This window comes from Cryptomonas paramecium, chromosome 2, assembly GCF_000194455.1.
Source record: "Cryptomonas paramecium strain CCAP977/2A chromosome 2, complete sequence".
Classification (NCBI taxonomy): domain Eukaryota; class Cryptophyceae; order Cryptomonadales; family Cryptomonadaceae; genus Cryptomonas; species Cryptomonas paramaecium.
The window spans coordinates 25,736-41,146 of NC_015330.1; the positions used below are offsets into that span (position 1 = coordinate 25,736).

The 15,411-nt window shown below is 26.4% G+C and overlaps 20 protein-coding genes across 20 annotated transcripts; 8 read left to right on the plus strand and 12 right to left on the minus strand.

The window, feature by feature from the left end:
* Positions 1-3: 3 nt before the first annotated feature.
* CPARA_2gp192 (hypothetical protein) lies at positions 4-690 on the plus strand (the record flags this gene model as incomplete). Its single annotated transcript, XM_003239700.1, has 1 exon — positions 4-690. One exon carries the CDS (start codon positions 4-6, stop codon positions 688-690), a length of 687 nt encoding a protein of 228 aa, XP_003239748.1.
* A 7-nt stretch (positions 691-697) lies between these two features.
* tubB (tubulin beta subunit) lies at positions 698-2,026 on the minus strand (the record flags this gene model as incomplete). Its single annotated transcript, XM_003239701.1, has 1 exon — positions 698-2,026. The coding sequence occupies one exon, from the start codon at positions 2,024-2,026 to the stop codon at positions 698-700; it is 1,329 nt and encodes a 442-aa protein (XP_003239749.1).
* Positions 2,027-2,185: 159 nt separating this feature from the next.
* Positions 2,186-3,325, minus strand: prsS6B (26S protease regulatory subunit 6b; the record flags this gene model as incomplete). Its single annotated transcript, XM_003239702.1, has 1 exon — positions 2,186-3,325. One exon carries the CDS (start codon positions 3,323-3,325, stop codon positions 2,186-2,188), a length of 1,140 nt encoding a protein of 379 aa, XP_003239750.1.
* Positions 3,326-3,403: 78 nt separating this feature from the next.
* On the plus strand, positions 3,404-3,622 carry CPARA_2gp195 (hypothetical protein; the record flags this gene model as incomplete). The annotated part of the gene is made up of 1 exon (XM_003239703.1): positions 3,404-3,622. One exon carries the CDS (start codon positions 3,404-3,406, stop codon positions 3,620-3,622), a length of 219 nt encoding a protein of 72 aa, XP_003239751.1.
* A 6-nt stretch (positions 3,623-3,628) lies between these two features.
* sbp1 (SAM-dependent methyltransferase) lies at positions 3,629-4,522 on the minus strand (the record flags this gene model as incomplete). The annotated part of the gene is made up of 1 exon (XM_003239704.1): positions 3,629-4,522. The coding sequence occupies one exon, from the start codon at positions 4,520-4,522 to the stop codon at positions 3,629-3,631; it is 894 nt and encodes a 297-aa protein (XP_003239752.1).
* Positions 4,523-4,711: 189 nt separating this feature from the next.
* nop2 (nucleolar protein) lies at positions 4,712-5,758 on the minus strand (the record flags this gene model as incomplete). Its single annotated transcript, XM_003239705.1, has 1 exon — positions 4,712-5,758. One exon carries the CDS (start codon positions 5,756-5,758, stop codon positions 4,712-4,714), a length of 1,047 nt encoding a protein of 348 aa, XP_003239753.1.
* Positions 5,759-5,825: 67 nt separating this feature from the next.
* On the plus strand, positions 5,826-6,767 carry CPARA_2gp198 (hypothetical protein; the record flags this gene model as incomplete). The annotated part of the gene is made up of 1 exon (XM_003239706.1): positions 5,826-6,767. One exon carries the CDS (start codon positions 5,826-5,828, stop codon positions 6,765-6,767), a length of 942 nt encoding a protein of 313 aa, XP_003239754.1.
* On the minus strand, positions 6,729-7,202 carry rpl17 (60S ribosomal protein L17; the record flags this gene model as incomplete). Its single annotated transcript, XM_003239707.1, has 1 exon — positions 6,729-7,202. The coding sequence occupies one exon, from the start codon at positions 7,200-7,202 to the stop codon at positions 6,729-6,731; it is 474 nt and encodes a 157-aa protein (XP_003239755.1).
* Positions 7,203-7,276: 74 nt separating this feature from the next.
* rpl10A (60S ribosomal protein L10A) lies at positions 7,277-7,930 on the minus strand (the record flags this gene model as incomplete). The annotated part of the gene is made up of 1 exon (XM_003239708.1): positions 7,277-7,930. The coding sequence occupies one exon, from the start codon at positions 7,928-7,930 to the stop codon at positions 7,277-7,279; it is 654 nt and encodes a 217-aa protein (XP_003239756.1).
* Positions 7,931-8,003: 73 nt separating this feature from the next.
* Positions 8,004-8,459, minus strand: CPARA_2gp201 (hypothetical protein; the record flags this gene model as incomplete). The annotated part of the gene is made up of 1 exon (XM_003239709.1): positions 8,004-8,459. The coding sequence occupies one exon, from the start codon at positions 8,457-8,459 to the stop codon at positions 8,004-8,006; it is 456 nt and encodes a 151-aa protein (XP_003239757.1).
* A 41-nt stretch (positions 8,460-8,500) lies between these two features.
* CPARA_2gp202 (hypothetical protein) lies at positions 8,501-8,755 on the minus strand (the record flags this gene model as incomplete). The annotated part of the gene is made up of 1 exon (XM_003239710.1): positions 8,501-8,755. One exon carries the CDS (start codon positions 8,753-8,755, stop codon positions 8,501-8,503), a length of 255 nt encoding a protein of 84 aa, XP_003239758.1.
* Positions 8,756-8,881: 126 nt separating this feature from the next.
* Positions 8,882-11,005, plus strand: mcm2 (minichromosome maintenance component complex 2-like protein; the record flags this gene model as incomplete). The annotated part of the gene is made up of 1 exon (XM_003239711.1): positions 8,882-11,005. One exon carries the CDS (start codon positions 8,882-8,884, stop codon positions 11,003-11,005), a length of 2,124 nt encoding a protein of 707 aa, XP_003239759.1.
* Positions 11,006-11,051: 46 nt separating this feature from the next.
* rps9 (40S ribosomal protein S9) lies at positions 11,052-11,609 on the plus strand (the record flags this gene model as incomplete). The annotated part of the gene is made up of 1 exon (XM_003239712.1): positions 11,052-11,609. One exon carries the CDS (start codon positions 11,052-11,054, stop codon positions 11,607-11,609), a length of 558 nt encoding a protein of 185 aa, XP_003239760.1.
* A 45-nt stretch (positions 11,610-11,654) lies between these two features.
* On the plus strand, positions 11,655-12,050 carry CPARA_2gp205 (hypothetical protein; the record flags this gene model as incomplete). The annotated part of the gene is made up of 1 exon (XM_003239713.1): positions 11,655-12,050. The coding sequence occupies one exon, from the start codon at positions 11,655-11,657 to the stop codon at positions 12,048-12,050; it is 396 nt and encodes a 131-aa protein (XP_003239761.1).
* A 380-nt stretch (positions 12,051-12,430) lies between these two features.
* CPARA_2gp206 (hypothetical protein) lies at positions 12,431-12,643 on the minus strand (the record flags this gene model as incomplete). The annotated part of the gene is made up of 1 exon (XM_003239714.1): positions 12,431-12,643. One exon carries the CDS (start codon positions 12,641-12,643, stop codon positions 12,431-12,433), a length of 213 nt encoding a protein of 70 aa, XP_003239762.1.
* rpl3 (60S ribosomal protein L3) lies at positions 12,582-13,577 on the plus strand (the record flags this gene model as incomplete). Its single annotated transcript, XM_003239715.1, has 1 exon — positions 12,582-13,577. One exon carries the CDS (start codon positions 12,582-12,584, stop codon positions 13,575-13,577), a length of 996 nt encoding a protein of 331 aa, XP_003239763.1.
* A 64-nt stretch (positions 13,578-13,641) lies between these two features.
* Positions 13,642-14,265, plus strand: mak16 (maintenance of killer 16, mak16-like protein; the record flags this gene model as incomplete). The annotated part of the gene is made up of 1 exon (XM_003239716.1): positions 13,642-14,265. The coding sequence occupies one exon, from the start codon at positions 13,642-13,644 to the stop codon at positions 14,263-14,265; it is 624 nt and encodes a 207-aa protein (XP_003239764.1).
* A 31-nt stretch (positions 14,266-14,296) lies between these two features.
* rps16 (40S ribosomal protein S16) lies at positions 14,297-14,725 on the minus strand (the record flags this gene model as incomplete). The annotated part of the gene is made up of 1 exon (XM_003239717.1): positions 14,297-14,725. One exon carries the CDS (start codon positions 14,723-14,725, stop codon positions 14,297-14,299), a length of 429 nt encoding a protein of 142 aa, XP_003239765.1.
* A 17-nt stretch (positions 14,726-14,742) lies between these two features.
* Positions 14,743-14,928, minus strand: CPARA_2gp210 (hypothetical protein; the record flags this gene model as incomplete). The annotated part of the gene is made up of 1 exon (XM_003239718.1): positions 14,743-14,928. The coding sequence occupies one exon, from the start codon at positions 14,926-14,928 to the stop codon at positions 14,743-14,745; it is 186 nt and encodes a 61-aa protein (XP_003239766.1).
* A 47-nt stretch (positions 14,929-14,975) lies between these two features.
* On the minus strand, positions 14,976-15,314 carry rps20 (40S ribosomal protein S20; the record flags this gene model as incomplete). The annotated part of the gene is made up of 1 exon (XM_003239719.1): positions 14,976-15,314. One exon carries the CDS (start codon positions 15,312-15,314, stop codon positions 14,976-14,978), a length of 339 nt encoding a protein of 112 aa, XP_003239767.1.
* Between the last annotated feature and the right edge of the window lie 97 nt (positions 15,315-15,411).

Genomic DNA, 15,411 nt, shown 5'->3' on the forward strand with positions numbered 1-15,411 from the left:
TTTATGACGCGTCTAATTATTCTTATTCTTATATGTACAGTTTTTCTTTATAAAACTATTTCACAGAATTTTAGCAAGATACCTAAGTTACACGTATCTGATGCAATATGTCAAAAAATAGAACCAACTTTGCATAGAAAAAATGCGTGTATAAATAAAAAAATTTTCGAACTAAAATTCTGTGAAACTTGTTATATATGGAAGCCTTTCCGAACAAGCCATTGTTCTTTATGCGATCATTGTATTCTTTTGTTTGATCACCACTGCCCTTGGATAAAAATATGCATTGGTTTAGGGAATTATAAATTTTTTATTCTTTTTGCCGATTCTTTTTTATGGTGTATGCTACGTTGTATTTATTTATGTTCAAAAAAAACATTCAAGAACAAGATTATTAATAACAACAAAGTAAACACAAACAAAATTTCGTCGTTTTTTTTTTTGTTTATTTTTGTTCTTGTTATATTTAAAATTGTTTTCGTTTTTTTATTAATATGCTTTCATTTTTATCTAAATTTTCAGGGATTAACCGCCTCTGAATTGTTTAAATTTACTACAAAGCCGTTTTGGATAAAAAATTTTAAAAATAATTTGTTTATTCGGTTTAAAATAGTAGAAAAATCAAATTTACTAAAAAAAAATTATCACAAAAAAATTTACGTATTAAAATCGATAAAAAAAAATCTTTAATCCAATTCTAGTAAAGGTCCCCGTCGTTTTGGTATGCTATTTCGTCTGATTTTATTTCTTGGTATTGTTGGTATTCCGAAACTAGATCATGCATATTACTTTCTGCTTCCGTAAACTCCATTTCATCCATTCCTTCTCCCGTATACCAATGTAAGAATGCTTTTCTCCGAAACATAGCTTGAAATTGATCTCCGATTCTTTTGAATAAATCTTGTATTGAAGTGGAATTTCCAATAAACGCAGACGATATATCCATACCTCTCGGAGGTATGTCACATACAGAAGATTTTATATTATGAGGAATCCATTCCACAAAATGATTGGATTGTTTATTTTGAATTGAAATCATCTGATCATCGACTTCGTTTGTTGCTACTTTTCCCCTGAAATAAACAGCAGCAGTCAAATATCGTCCGTGCTTTGGATCACATGCAGCCATCATATTTTTAGAATCGAACATTTGCTGGGTCAATTCAGCTATAGACAAATTTTTGTATTGCTGTGATCCGCGTGATCCTAATGGAGAAAACCCCACGATAAAAAAGTGTAGACGAGGAAATGGTATTAAATTAACAGCCAATTTTCTTAAATCTGCATTCAATTGGCCCGGGAAACGTAGAGAACACGTTATACCAGACATAACTACTGAAACTAAATGATTTAAGTCACCGTAGCTAGGAGTTGTTAATTTTAGTGTTCTAAAACAAATATCATATAAAGCTTCATTGTCTATACAAAAAACTTCGTCAGCATTTTCTACCAGCTGATGAATCGATAAAGTGCAATTATAAGGTTCTACTACAGTATCAGATACCTTGGGAGAAGGAACAACCGAATATGTACACATCATTCTATCTGGATATTCTTCTCTTATTTTGGAAATCAAGAGAGTACCCATACCAGAACCCGTTCCTCCTCCTAGAGAATGAGCAACTTGAAAACCTTGTAAGCAATCACAGTTTTCGACTTCTTTTCTAACTACTTCAATTACATTATCAATTAATTCGGCTCCTTCTGTGTAATATCCTTTTGCCCAATTATTACCTGCGCCGGATTGTCCGTATATAAAATTATCTGGTTTAAAAAGTTTTCCATATGGACTAGCTCTGACAGAATCAATTGTACCAGGTTCTAAATCGATTAAAATAGCTCTAGGAACATATCTACCGCTAGCTATTTCGTTGTAATAAACATCAATTCTTTCGCGTTGGTTTGCATATTCTTCTCCATAGAAACCTGAAGAATTTATACCATGTTCGTCAGATATAATTTCCCAGAATTTAGCACCTATTTGATTTCCACATTGTCCTGCTTGTATATGAACTATTTCTCTCATTTTTATAACAATATACAACCTGTCTTTGTTGTAGGGTTTTTTTGAGTGGTTGTAGTTTTTTTCAATATAAAAAAAGTTTATAGAATGGTTATGAAGTTTTCAACTTTTTTCAGAAAGAGCTTGTTGCTATATTGATAAATATTTTCCATGATAAAAAAATCAATTATAAAATTCAAATATATTTTCTTTTCTTATATTAAGACGATATGCAATTTCGAAATCTTTGTGAATTACCATATAACGGTTTTTTCTAATGGCTTGCAACCCGGCTTCTTGACATATAGAACATATGATTGCTCCTGATAGTTTTTCGGGTTTGTTCGAAAAATAATTTAAGTCAATTTCTTCGCTCAAATTCATTTTCGATGTCAAAACTTGAAACAAAAACTTTTTTTCCCGTAAATCGGGTAAAGGAAATTCTATTTTTCTGTCTATTCTACCCGGTCTCATTATTGCCGGGTCTAGTATATCTACTCTGTTCGTAGAAAGAATTATCTTGACTTCAAAAGTTTGATCAAATCCATCCATTTGAACTAGTAATTCTATTAAAATTCGTTGTACTTCTCTGTCAGCTCCCGTTTGCGCATCAAAACGTCTAGTTGCTATAGCATCAATTTCGTCGATAAATATAATCGAAGGAGAATTTTCTTTTGCTATTTTAAAAAGCTCACGAACCATTTTCGGGCCTTCGCCTAAGTATTTTTGTACAAATTCAGACCCCACTGTTTTTAAAAAAGATGCAGTTGTTTTAGATGCTACCGCTTTTACTAGTAAAGTTTTTCCTGTTCCAGGCGGACCGTATAGCAACACACCTTTAGGCGCGTTTATTCCGATTTTGTGATAAATTTTTTTATTTAAAAGAGGAAATTCTATTACTTCTCGAAGTTCTTCTTTTTGCGAGTCCATTCCTCCTATATCTGAGTATTTAACGTCAGGTTTTTTTTCTTGAAGCAATAATCCTAGTTTTAGACATTTTTCTTGTTTGATGATACCTACTAAAGCGTTAGAATTTTTATGAAGAGCTACGTTTGTATTAATTTTCAAATCATTTTCATTTACAGTAGACATGATTCTGACAAAATGATTATTTCCCGTACTCGAGTTTACAATTCCATTTTTATGGCTAATTTTTTCAAGAAATTGACCTATTATAAGAGGCACAGATTGGAAAAAAAATATTTCAATTTCAATTAAAATCAAGTTCATTTCTAAATTTGTTATATTATATTTCAACATCTTCTTTAACGTATAGAAATACTTTGCTTTTAAATTGTCGTGAACAAATTGTTTCAAAATCATTTGTTTTTTGATAAAATATTACATTAACTTTTTAAATACAAAATAGTTCTTAACGATAAAACCCAGAAAGCGGGTAATATGAAAAAAATCGATCAGAAAAAATTACGATATGTTTTTTGTAAAAAAAAAATCAACAAATACCAGAAATGCAAATTGGGTATAATTTCGGAAAACTGTAGAAATTATATAAAAAAATTCAATATTTTATCAATTTTATATCACTGGAAATTTACATTTACAAACATAAGAAAAATTGATAGCAATAATTATTTTTACAAACCAATTGGAAATTTTTGAAATCTGTTAATCTTTTTTCTTTATAAACATCCTTTTTATCCAGCTTGAAAAATAAAAAGCTTTATTCGGATATGTTTTTTTTATTTTCAATTTAAAATGAAAAAAGCTATAAAAACTAGTACCAATTAAACAATATATTTCTTCTTTTATAGAATTTAACTTTGAAAAAAAAACAAATAAATCTTTGATTTTTTTCTTTTGTATACTATCCGATGTTTTTATTTTTAAGCAATTGAATTTTTCAGAATAATTAGACATACGATTTGATTTTATATTTAAATTAAAATTTTTTTTATCAATAATAAACTTTTTGCATATTATATATATTTCTACAGATTCTTTTCTAGACGCAATTGGTTTCAAGATAAAAATTTTACCAAAATAACTTTTTAAAAAAAATAGCAGTCCGTTGAAATATTTAGATTTAAAAATCTTAGTAACAAACCATCCATTCGGACATAACATTTTATGAGTAAATTTAAAAGCATATAGTACTAACTTGTTTTGTTTATATACATCAGATAGCCATTTGATTTCAGCTCTAGGAGACCCGTCGTGTAAGATGATGTTAAATGTCAATCCAAAATTTTTTATTATTTTTAAAACTGAATTGAAACAATAATAAGAAGTTATATCTCCATTTACAAACACACATCCGTGTATTTTTTTGATTTTACATAAATCTATCCCAACTATGGGTATATGCAATTGAGTTAATTTACGAGAGACTTGCATCCAACTACCAGGAGCCGAGCATAAATCTAACACTCCTACTGCTTTTTTAAAAAAATGAAATTTATTGTCAATTTCTATTAATTTGAAAGCAGCTCTAGAGCGAAACTTAAATTTCTTTGAAATAAAATAGAAAAAATCGCATCTTTTTTTTCTGTCGATTGACATTTTTTTAAATAAACTTTATATAATAAAAAAATGTATATATTTATATATAATATTTAAAAAAACAATAATTATGTATGTGCACCATTTCATGAATAAAGAATTTATTTATTTGTAAACGTAGATTAACGTGAGGAAAAAAGACGGTCTGATGAAAAATTGCGTATGATTCCAAATAAACTCTGATCTTAGTTAATTTTCTAATTTTTTTAATTTACATATAAAAAAACCATCCGTATTGTGAATATGAGGAAAAAAACGTACACATTTGTTCATGTTTTTATTAAATCTATTTTTATCAAAATTTACATACCCGGGCATCCCGCACCCGAGATGTGTAGCCAAAATTTCAACCCTTTTTTTATTTAATGCATACTCAATGACGCATTCGTTTTCTTCCACTAAAATAGAACAAGTAGAGTAAAGAACCGTCCCTCCGTTTATCGACTTTTGGTTACACATATCAATTGCTGATAGCAATAATTTTTTCTGAAGCCTCGTTATAGTCATTATTTTAGATTTAATTTTACTAATTTTAATAGTATTGTCATGGCTCAATATACCAGTTCCTGTACACGGTGCATCTATTAGTACTTTATCGAATCCTTTGATATATTTATTTAAAAGTATTCCATTGTAGTTAATTATAACTGTGTTTTTAACGCCGAGACGGTGTATATTTCCAATCAGAGATTTTATTCGTAAAAAATTAATATCATTAGCAACAACAATTCCTGTATTATTCATAACTTGGCTTATTAGTGTAGTTTTACTACCAGGGGCGGCAGCAAGATCTAAAATCTTTTCATTCTTTTTAATATTCATACAAATAACCGAAAAAAAAGAGGATATACTTTGAATTGTATATAATCCCGCCAAATACTCAGGTATTGCGCATATTTTCATTTTTGTCTGTTTTACGATCCCTACTAGGTTGTATAAATTTTTTAAAAAGAATATTTTTATTTTTTTTTTAACTAAAACAAAAAATATATCTTTTGGAGATTTTTTCAATGTATTAAAACGGATACTCAACGGCCTGTTAATTTGGCTATGTAATAAAAATTCTACAAATTCTTGAAAAGGGAATAATTTTGAAAATTTTTCAATTATTTCTAAAGTATATTTGTATTTTAAAAAAATTTCTTTTTTTATCAACATTTTATAATAGTTTTTTGATTGAAAAAGATTAAGTTTTTCATAATTATTAACAATTTTTACAATATGCCGAATCTTCATTATCAAATTATTGTATAATATATATACATATATAAGTTGGTTTAGAAAATTATTTTTTCAAAAGAAAATGAATACTCATTTAGTTTTAATAATTAATCTGACTTTTGATAAAATTTTGAATTTACAAAATATCGATACGAGTCAATCCAAAATTTTTTCTTTTTGTTGTGTACTGATAGAATGGCTTATGAAAAAAAATTTTTTCAAACAAATTGCTATTATTGTTAGTTATAAAGATTTTTTAAAACAAGTTTCTCATTTTACTAATAACAATTTTCATCATTTTCAAGGCTTAAAATCAATCGAACGCTCTCGTTCGGTGAAATGTGGAATTAAATTTTCTATTTTACTTGCAAATCGATTAATTGGATGTGTATCTCACTTTAAGAATTTCGAAATTCTTTTGATTTCGTTTGGAAATGTATTTTTTTCTTTTCCTTTTGATTTTATAGGAGCAAATGTAGTAAAAAAGGATATAACATTTTCTTCCATAAATTTTACCGAAAGAATATTTATATATGAAGTTATATCCAAATTGTCAGGGGGAATCTATATCAATTGTAATTTAAAAAAAAAAAATGAAATATTTCATAATTTAGAAAAAAAATATTTTTTTAGAAAAAGAACGCCAATACACAGTCATAACTACTTGGTATTAGGAATAGAAAGGATAAAGATATGTTCTTTTGCGCTATTAAAAAATAAAAAAATAAAATCACGCAAACAAATTAAGTACTGTTCTTTTTGCAAAGAGTTGCGTTTGGATAATTTTTCTGAGCGCTGTTTAATTTGTAAAATGATTTATACGAAAAATTTCCATCTAACTCAAAAAATTGATCTAACTTCTTTTCGAACGATACGAAATAATTTTTTTCTTTTGGATTCTATGATAAAATCGAATTATTTATTTTTAAAAAACTTTTATTATCCAAAAAAGAATAATCTGGTAGACTTTTTTTTTGAAATATTCTCAAGAAAAACTTTTTTGGACTATATCAGAACGTCGTGAAACCCACATTTCAATATGACAAGGATGGCTCGAAAACGAATTTATGCACCCATGTGCTCTGAAGGTTCTTCTGTTTCCACGTACAGATTTATTTACTTGAATCTTCTTTATGTAAAGGTAATTCATATCAAGGTTTTTCCTAGAAGCGTTTGATTCTATGTTTTTCAAAAGTTTCATTAAAAACTGAGCAGATTTTATGGGCCATCTTCCGTTTTGATGTTTTTTGTTGTTTTGAGATTTTCTTGATATTCCATATTTATATCTTTTAAAAGGAACTGTGTTTTCAAATAAACATATTTTTTTTAAAAACTTTTTGGCTTGATTAAAACCCATTCCTCGGATTGCATTTGCAGTTTCTCTTGTGTTTTTGAAATGGACTTTAGCGTCAAAAATAGATGCTTTGCACAGTTCTGAACAAGAAGTTAAGTTGGCCATGTATTTTTTTTTAACTACAGTTAAACTGCAGTATAAAAATTATTTATAAATATATTAAATAATTTTTATACACACTAATATACTTTCACAGGTTTACCCATCGTGCTTTTTAAGAACAGAGAATTGACATTTTGCCAGTTTTTTTTTAATAAAGAAACTAGAAAATTGATTGCTATGGAGATATTCTGAGTTAATTTTTCTTCTTCCATGTGAACATTCCCTATCACGACTCCCATGCACAAAACTTTTTTGAGTTCAAATTTAAGACAAGACTTAATGTTAGCAATTTTTTCCAATAAATTATCAGAATGTAGAAGAAGAAATGGAAATTTTCCCATTTTATTTAAACTTGGGCCCAAAACTCTCGGTATATATTTTATAATAGATTCTGATGCTAAAAAATAGTCATATTTCTTTGCAAATTTTTTAATTTGTTTTTTTTGTTTATTGAATTTTTTTAATTCATCTAAGTTATAAGAATCCAAACCTTGCTTTGATGCCTCCGCTGTATGCACAGCGTCTCCTATTATTGCTATTTTTCTATCTTTTTTCGGAATATAAGGAAGATTTATAATACCTGAAAATCTTTTATCTTTTTTAGGATCATAATTTTTTAGACTTACCTGTAATTCAATTGATTCCGTAAAATTTTTTTGGTTTAACTCTGATTCATTTTTAATTTTAATTATAGCACTTTTAATTAGTTGGAAAGATATTTTAGAAGACATATTGTTTTTTTAAACAGACGTGTTTAGTGTAAAAATGTAAAAAAATACAATATACACTTTGTTTTTTATATTTCTACTCAAAAAAAAAAATTTCAAAGGATATGGTCAAGACAAATTTTATTACTTGTAAGATTTTAAAAAGGTTTGATTTTTTTTTTTTTAATATGTTAAAAAAAAAAAAATCAAACAAAGACAATAAACATTCAATTTTTCTTATTTGAAAAAAAATTAAAAATTCCCATATAAAATAATTCGATGTTATATTATTTCCTATTATGTACAATATTTTAGTTTTTAGTAAAAATTTTATATTATAATTAAATAGAAAATTCTTAGGAATAAGATAACCGTCGTTTGCTATTTTTCTGAAAATAATAAAATATTTTTTAGCAATAATCCACGTATATAAATAAAGACAATTAAAAATTTTCAGATGATTTTTGGATGTATAATTATATAACAACTTTGACATAATTATCAAATTTATATAAATCGCAAACTTAAAATTTCTAACTAGAAAAAAAATCATCTCAACACAAAGCCCGTGTAAAAAAAGGAGTTTATCTGTTTTTATTTTAAAAAAAAAACATGCTCATTTTTCTTTGAAAATTCATACAATAAAATAAAATTTAAAATCTCAAGTAAAATTTCTTTTTTTCGAGGTAAATTGATATTTTTTTTCTTTGACAATATTCCGATAAACTTGGTATAATTTCGATTGTAAAAAATTGCACTAATTAGTTTTTTGTTAAAATAAATCAACTCGAACAATTTTTCATCTATTTTTTCGTAATTTCTAAGGCTAGTTGTTACAAAAATAGCCATTTTTTCAAAATTGCTAATTTGTACAATAAACACAAACTATAGTTTTCAATGATAAGACTCGTATGATTCCGACTTAGTATTCATTATACAAATTTAACATTAAGGTATATTCACACAAAGAGCAAAATGCACATCAATAAATGGTTAATGTTTAATTATAATCGCCAGATTGTTAAATATAGATTTTTGAAATTTTTATACGCGAGTGAAAAAAAAAATGCATACTATTTAAAAAAAATTAAAAATATTTGCATGAAATCGAATAAAAATGTAAGTATTTCCTTTAAAAACATTGTGTCATATGATCCAATCTTGGCAATTTGGATTATAGACGGGCCCGTAAAGATGTTAAATTTGATAAAAAAAATTGTGCTAGAATTAATGAAAGATATGTTGTGTAGTAAAAAATCTAGAATTTTTATTACTGTATCAGGACTTCCTTCGTCTGACTTTTTTATGAATCAGTTTGAAATATTCAATAATAATATAATTAAAATGAAAGGTTTCGTAATCCACAAATCAACTGTTTATTCGAAATTGGGTTTTTTCAAAACGATCTGTTTAAAATGTCTAAATATTCAACAAAATTTTTCCTTGTTATTTAAAAAAAAACAAAAAATGCCTATCAGATGTTACAGTTGTAAATCTAGCGGGCCTTTTCAGATAGAAAGATATTATCATATAACTTCCAAATTTCACGTCGTAACAATACAACATAATCAAAACATAAACGGAGTAAAATGTAAACAAATTATTTTAAAAAAGAACCTATCTAAAAATATTGCAATAGGAAAAGAGTTTGAATTTATTGGTATAGTTAGATATAAAACTAGCTTTAATATTATAGAAAAATATAAGATTCCGATTTTTTCGGTTTTTTTAGAAGCTTATTCTACGAAAAATCAAAGTTATTGTTCAAAAAATCTATCTTTTAATTTCTGGGAAAAACAATTTATTACAATTATTCATAAAAAAAAAATTTTTTTTAGCTTTTTGTTAAATTTCTTGTCTCCTTGTATAATAGTCGATCGGGATACAAAATTAACTATAATATTAACTTTATTCAGCGGAAATTCGACAAATAATCGTGTTTTTTCTGAAAAAAAAAACAATTTAAACCTTTTAATTATAACAAAATGCAATTTAAAAAGGAATTGTTTATTAAATTCGATCTGTTCTTTGTTGCCTAGATATATTCTTTCATCTCATGACATTACATTAAAAGAATTAACTGTTTCTTTAAAGTTTAACGAACTGATAGGAGAATGGGTGTTCGAAGCGGGAATTTTAGTCCTTTCTAATGAAAATTATTGTATAATAAAAAAAATAGACCAAATGGAAAATTCTCTTCGAGATTTTTTTTATCAAGCAGTCAACCAAAAAAAAATATATGCTATAAGAAAAAATAAAATAAGCAGCTTTAACGTAATGTGTTCTGTTATTGCTTTTGCTAATTTAATTAACGTTTCTGACAAAACTTTATTTGACTTAATATGTTACATACCATCTATAAACAATTCTATCGAAAATATATTTATGGCAAAAATTTCTTTATCTACATACGATGCTTTTTATTGGAAGATGAATAGATACGTAACAAAATTTAAAAAAAAATACAAAAAGAAAATTTATGATTTTTCATTTTACAAAAATAATCCAAATCAAATGTTAATTCAAAAACTGATTTGTAAATATATAACTTATATTCGTTGTTCAGTTGAACCGGAATTAAAGACAAACGATCAATGTTGCTTATTTGATTTTTATGTAATAATGAAAAATAAAATTGATCTAAAGAAAGCTCATATAACTATCAAAAATTTAGAGTGCTTAATATTATTAATTAAATCTTGTGCTAAAATTCATTTACGTAAAATAATAAACAAAGCTGATATTCAAACCGCGGTATATATCTTTTTCAAATCTTTTTTGTGCTTTTATCCTATAAAATTCATAAATACAATCAAGCATAAATTTAGATTGCTTTTGAAACAAAATAAAATTATATTTTTAAACATAATTACTCTGCTTACTGATATAATAAAAAACAAAAAGGTAAATTATATAAAAAAAATATCTTTTGAAAGATTTTGTTTATCAATAGGAATACGTTTTTCTATTTTAAAAAAATTTTATCTAAGCAAAATTTTTTTAAACAGTAGATATAAAATTGATTTAGAAAATTTATATATTTACCATTTTAAAAAAACCAAAGTGGCCCTAACCGAAAATCTACCATTTTATAACTAAAGTTAATTATTTTCTCACGTTTTTTTTAGATTTATCTTAACGCAAAATGTCCAAAAATTATAGGAATTGTTCTAAAGTGTACAGACCCCCCCGCCGGCCGTATGAAAAGGAAAGAATAGAATCTGAACTTCGGTTAGTCGGAGAATATGGGTTACGTAATAAAAGAGAAGTGTGGAAAGTTCAATTAGTGTTATCTAAAATAAGAGCTTCTACTAGAAGTCTTCTTTCTCTTTCCGAAAAAGATCCTACGAAAATATTACAATCTCATTGTTTATTACGTAAGCTTAAAAAACTTGGACTAATAGAAAAATACGAATATGATTTAAACAGGATCTTGACTTTAAAAATTGAAGATTTTTTAGAACGCAGGCTACAGACAATTGTTTTTAAATCGCATTTAGCAAAAAGCGTTCATCATGCGAGAACCATTATTTTACAAAGGCATATTTCTATCAAAGATAAAGTTGTTACTGTGCCTTCTTATCTTGTTCGTGTAAAATCACAAAAGAAAATTTCTTATTTTTCACAGTCGCCTTATTCAACCGGGAATCCTGGTAGAGTTAGAAAGAAAACTCTGAAAAAAAAATCCCAGAATAGCGAATAATTCGCATGTGTTTACATTTCGTCCTAACGTTAATATATACATTTTATGTTTTTCAAAGTTTATGTTGTTGAAAAAATTAAAAAAAAAAATACAATTGTTTTTCATTTACAATGCAAAAAAAATGATCACGCTATTGTAAAAGGTAAGGTACTTTTTTATTTATGGCTTTTTGCTTATAAGTGCTTGGTAATTTATATAAAAATAAAAACCATCAAACATGTAAATAAAACGAAAAGGATGTACTTAATACAGAGGCAAAATTTTCACAATAAAGCTTTTGTTTTAATTTCTAATACTTTAATTTTAACATACAATTGGCATAAAAAATTGTACCCGAATCTTTTTTTTTGCTTTTTGAATTATTTCAAAATTAATACGAATTATCTATTTTTATTTCAATTATATTTATTCCAGAAAAAAAAAAATATAAACACACACTAAACTTTTTGCTAGACGAAATTAAAAAGTCGTCTGACTGTTTTGAAAATCTTCAATTTAAAAAATTAAAATCCATAAAACATAGTTTATTTTACAAGGATTATGAATATTTAAATTTATATATTAAAAAAAAATTACAAATGTTAATAATTTTTTGAATTATAAATTATTAGAACAAAATAATACTATTGAACATGTATACGATAGTCTTACACACACTCAAAATGCATATAACACTATTAACTATGTAAAATCCAAAAAAAATCATTTATATCAATATAATAAAACAAAATTCATTATATTGATATATTGGATATGTCTAATCATTGCTTTAATATTTACTAGAATACAAGCTTGACTCACTCTCGTATAGATTAAATGGCTCATAGAAAATTCGAAGCTCCTAGACATGGCTCATTAGGTTTTTTGCCTAAAAAGCGATGTAAAAAAAAAAAAGGAGTAATAAAATCTTTTCCTGCTGAAAATACTTTTGAAAAAACACATATTACCGCATTTATTGGATACAAAGCTGGAATGACGCATGTTATAAAAGAAGTTGATAAACCTGGATCTAAGTTACACAAAAAAGACGTCATTGAAGCTGCTACGGTAGTAGAAACTCCTCCCCTAGTAATCGCAGGTATAGTCGGATATGTTTCTACTCCAAAAGGCCTGAAAGCTTTCAAAACTATTTGGAGTGACAATTTATCACATCAGTTTCTGAGAAATTATTATAAGAATTGGTATAAAAGTAAAAAAAAAGCTTTTTCGAAATATTTTATTGTTAAAAAAAAAATAAGCACTTTTTTCGAAAAAAACGTCTTACAAATGAAAAAATTCTGCAAAGTTTTCCGTTTTATCGTTCATCCTAATATATGCCAAACTTCTATGAAAAAAAAAAAAGCTGAAATATGTGAGATACAAGTAAACGGAGGATCCATTCACGATAAAATTTCATTTTGTCTAAAATTACTTGGCAATCAAGTCACAGTCAATACTGTATTCAAAGATGGAGAATATGTGGATACAATTGCGATTACTAAGGGGAAAGGTTTTACTGGGGTTGTACAAAGATGGGGGGTTACGAAACTTCCACGTAAAACTCGAAGAGGAGCAAGGAAAGTAGCTTGCATTGGTTCATGGCATCCTTCTAGAGTTTCTTATTCTGTTCCTAGAGCTGGTCAAAAAGGTTATCATCATAGAACTCAGAGTAATATTCAAGTATATAAAATAGGAAAATCTTCCAAAGGTTTTGATTTTTTCGAGAAGACACCGTTAATCCAAAAGAACATTAGTCCCATCGGAGGCTTTCCTTATTATGGAATTATAAAAACTGATTTCATAATGTTTAAAGGTTGTATAACTGGATCTAAACGAAGAACAATAATTATAAAAAAAAAAAATATCAAAAACATCGATTGTCAAAAGACGTCTAATATTATTTTAAAATTTATTGATACATCCAGTAAATGGGGTCATGGCAGATTCCAAACTTCGGAAGAAAAAAGAAAAACTTTAACAATGAGGTAATTATCCGATTAAACTTTTGAAATAAATATATTAATTTTTTATTATCTATTTTAATTAAAAAAAAATGAACCACGATCCAGGATTAATTTGGACTTTAATCGGAAAAAATAAATTTTGTTCTTTTAAATACAAATTAAGCACCGACAAATTCTTGTGCAAAAACAAGTTTAATCTTGTAGGGTATTGTTCGAAAAAATTCTGTCCTTTGTCCAATAATAATTATGCAACTGTAATTGAAAAAAATGGCAATTTATTTTTATATTATAAAAAAAGTTCGTACACAAATTTTCCATCTAAAATGTGGAAAAAAATACGTTTATCAAGAAATTTAATAAAGGCAATTCAACAAATTGATTTAAATCTGGTATTATGGCCTCATTTTTTTGTTATTAAAACTAAGCTTAGGTTAATTAAATTAATTCAGTTTTTAATTCGAAGCAAAATGAAATACAATAATTTAGGCGTAAAATTTAAATTTAAAATCTTAAATAATGTTCCAGATACGATACAACTGTTCGAAAAAGCTACATGTGAAAAATTGGTCGAAGAAGAATTATTAAATCGATTGCATATGGGTGTGTATGGAAAAATGTATGCTTATAAACATTTTTCTTACATAGAAGAGATTAAGAAAAAATCCATGGATAGTTATCTTGTTCAAAAAAATTTTTATAAAATTATAGCTTAAGTTTTTTTAAAAAAAATTATTATATTATTATTTATCTATAAGATTTTTGATATCTAGACCTGGCCCCTCTGCCTCCGGATTTTTTAGGCTCTATTTTTCTGCAATCTGTAACTAACAATGTTCTGTCATAATTACTAAAAATAGTTTTTATGTCAGTTTTATACGACTCTCCCATATATTTTTCCAAATAAAGCACCAATCCCCTGCTCATTGCCTGTCTTATTGCATATATTTGTGCTATTTTTCCTCCTCCGTGAACTCTTATACGAATGTCAATATCCTCCAAATTTTTTTCTTTGCATAAAAGAAGAGGTTCGAATGCTTTAATTTTTAGTAGTTCGGGTTGTATTAAATCAAGAGGAACTCCGTTTAAACGAATTAAACCGTTTCCCGGGCCGCTGATCACCGCCAAAGCGATGGAATTTTTCTTTCTTCCAAAAACTTGAACAGTATTTTTCATTATTTTTTAATTATTTATTATAACGACAAAACTTTAACATAACTAAACAGTTTTAATAAACCGTCTAATAATATCATGCCGAAATTAGGTTCATACTTTGTAGTTGAGTTTTTAAATACCAACAATTTTGGTTTCATACCAAGGTTGAAAATTTTTGAATAAAAAACAATTTTTTTTTGAAAAATCTTTAGAACCTGTCTCATAAGATTACAACTATTAGTTAAAATATTAAAAACTAAAAAATTCTTATTTAAATAACCTTTACATCAACCTCAATACCGGATTCTATATTTATATTAGCAATATACGCAGCTATTTTATCCTGATAAGAAAGACAAACTATTCTTTTATAAATTTTATTTTCAAAATGATCCCATGTATTAGTACCTTCTCCGCAAGGAGATTTGCGTGTAGTTACAGTTAGAGTTCGGGTAGGAATTTTTGTTAACCCGCGGTTCATAATTTTTTTATCTTTAATATTATTTAAAATATTATGAAAAATCTTTTCAATTAAAAGAGAATTTCGACTCGTTAGCGTAATTTTAACGGATTGAAATTGTTTCGGGAGTTCTTTTTTCTTAAAGTTCATTTGTATATATTTTAATGTTGTTCATTTTTTATTTACACATAGTTTAAATATTATTTAAGGCCGCTAGTAATATAGTACTTTTTGTAATAAATAAAAA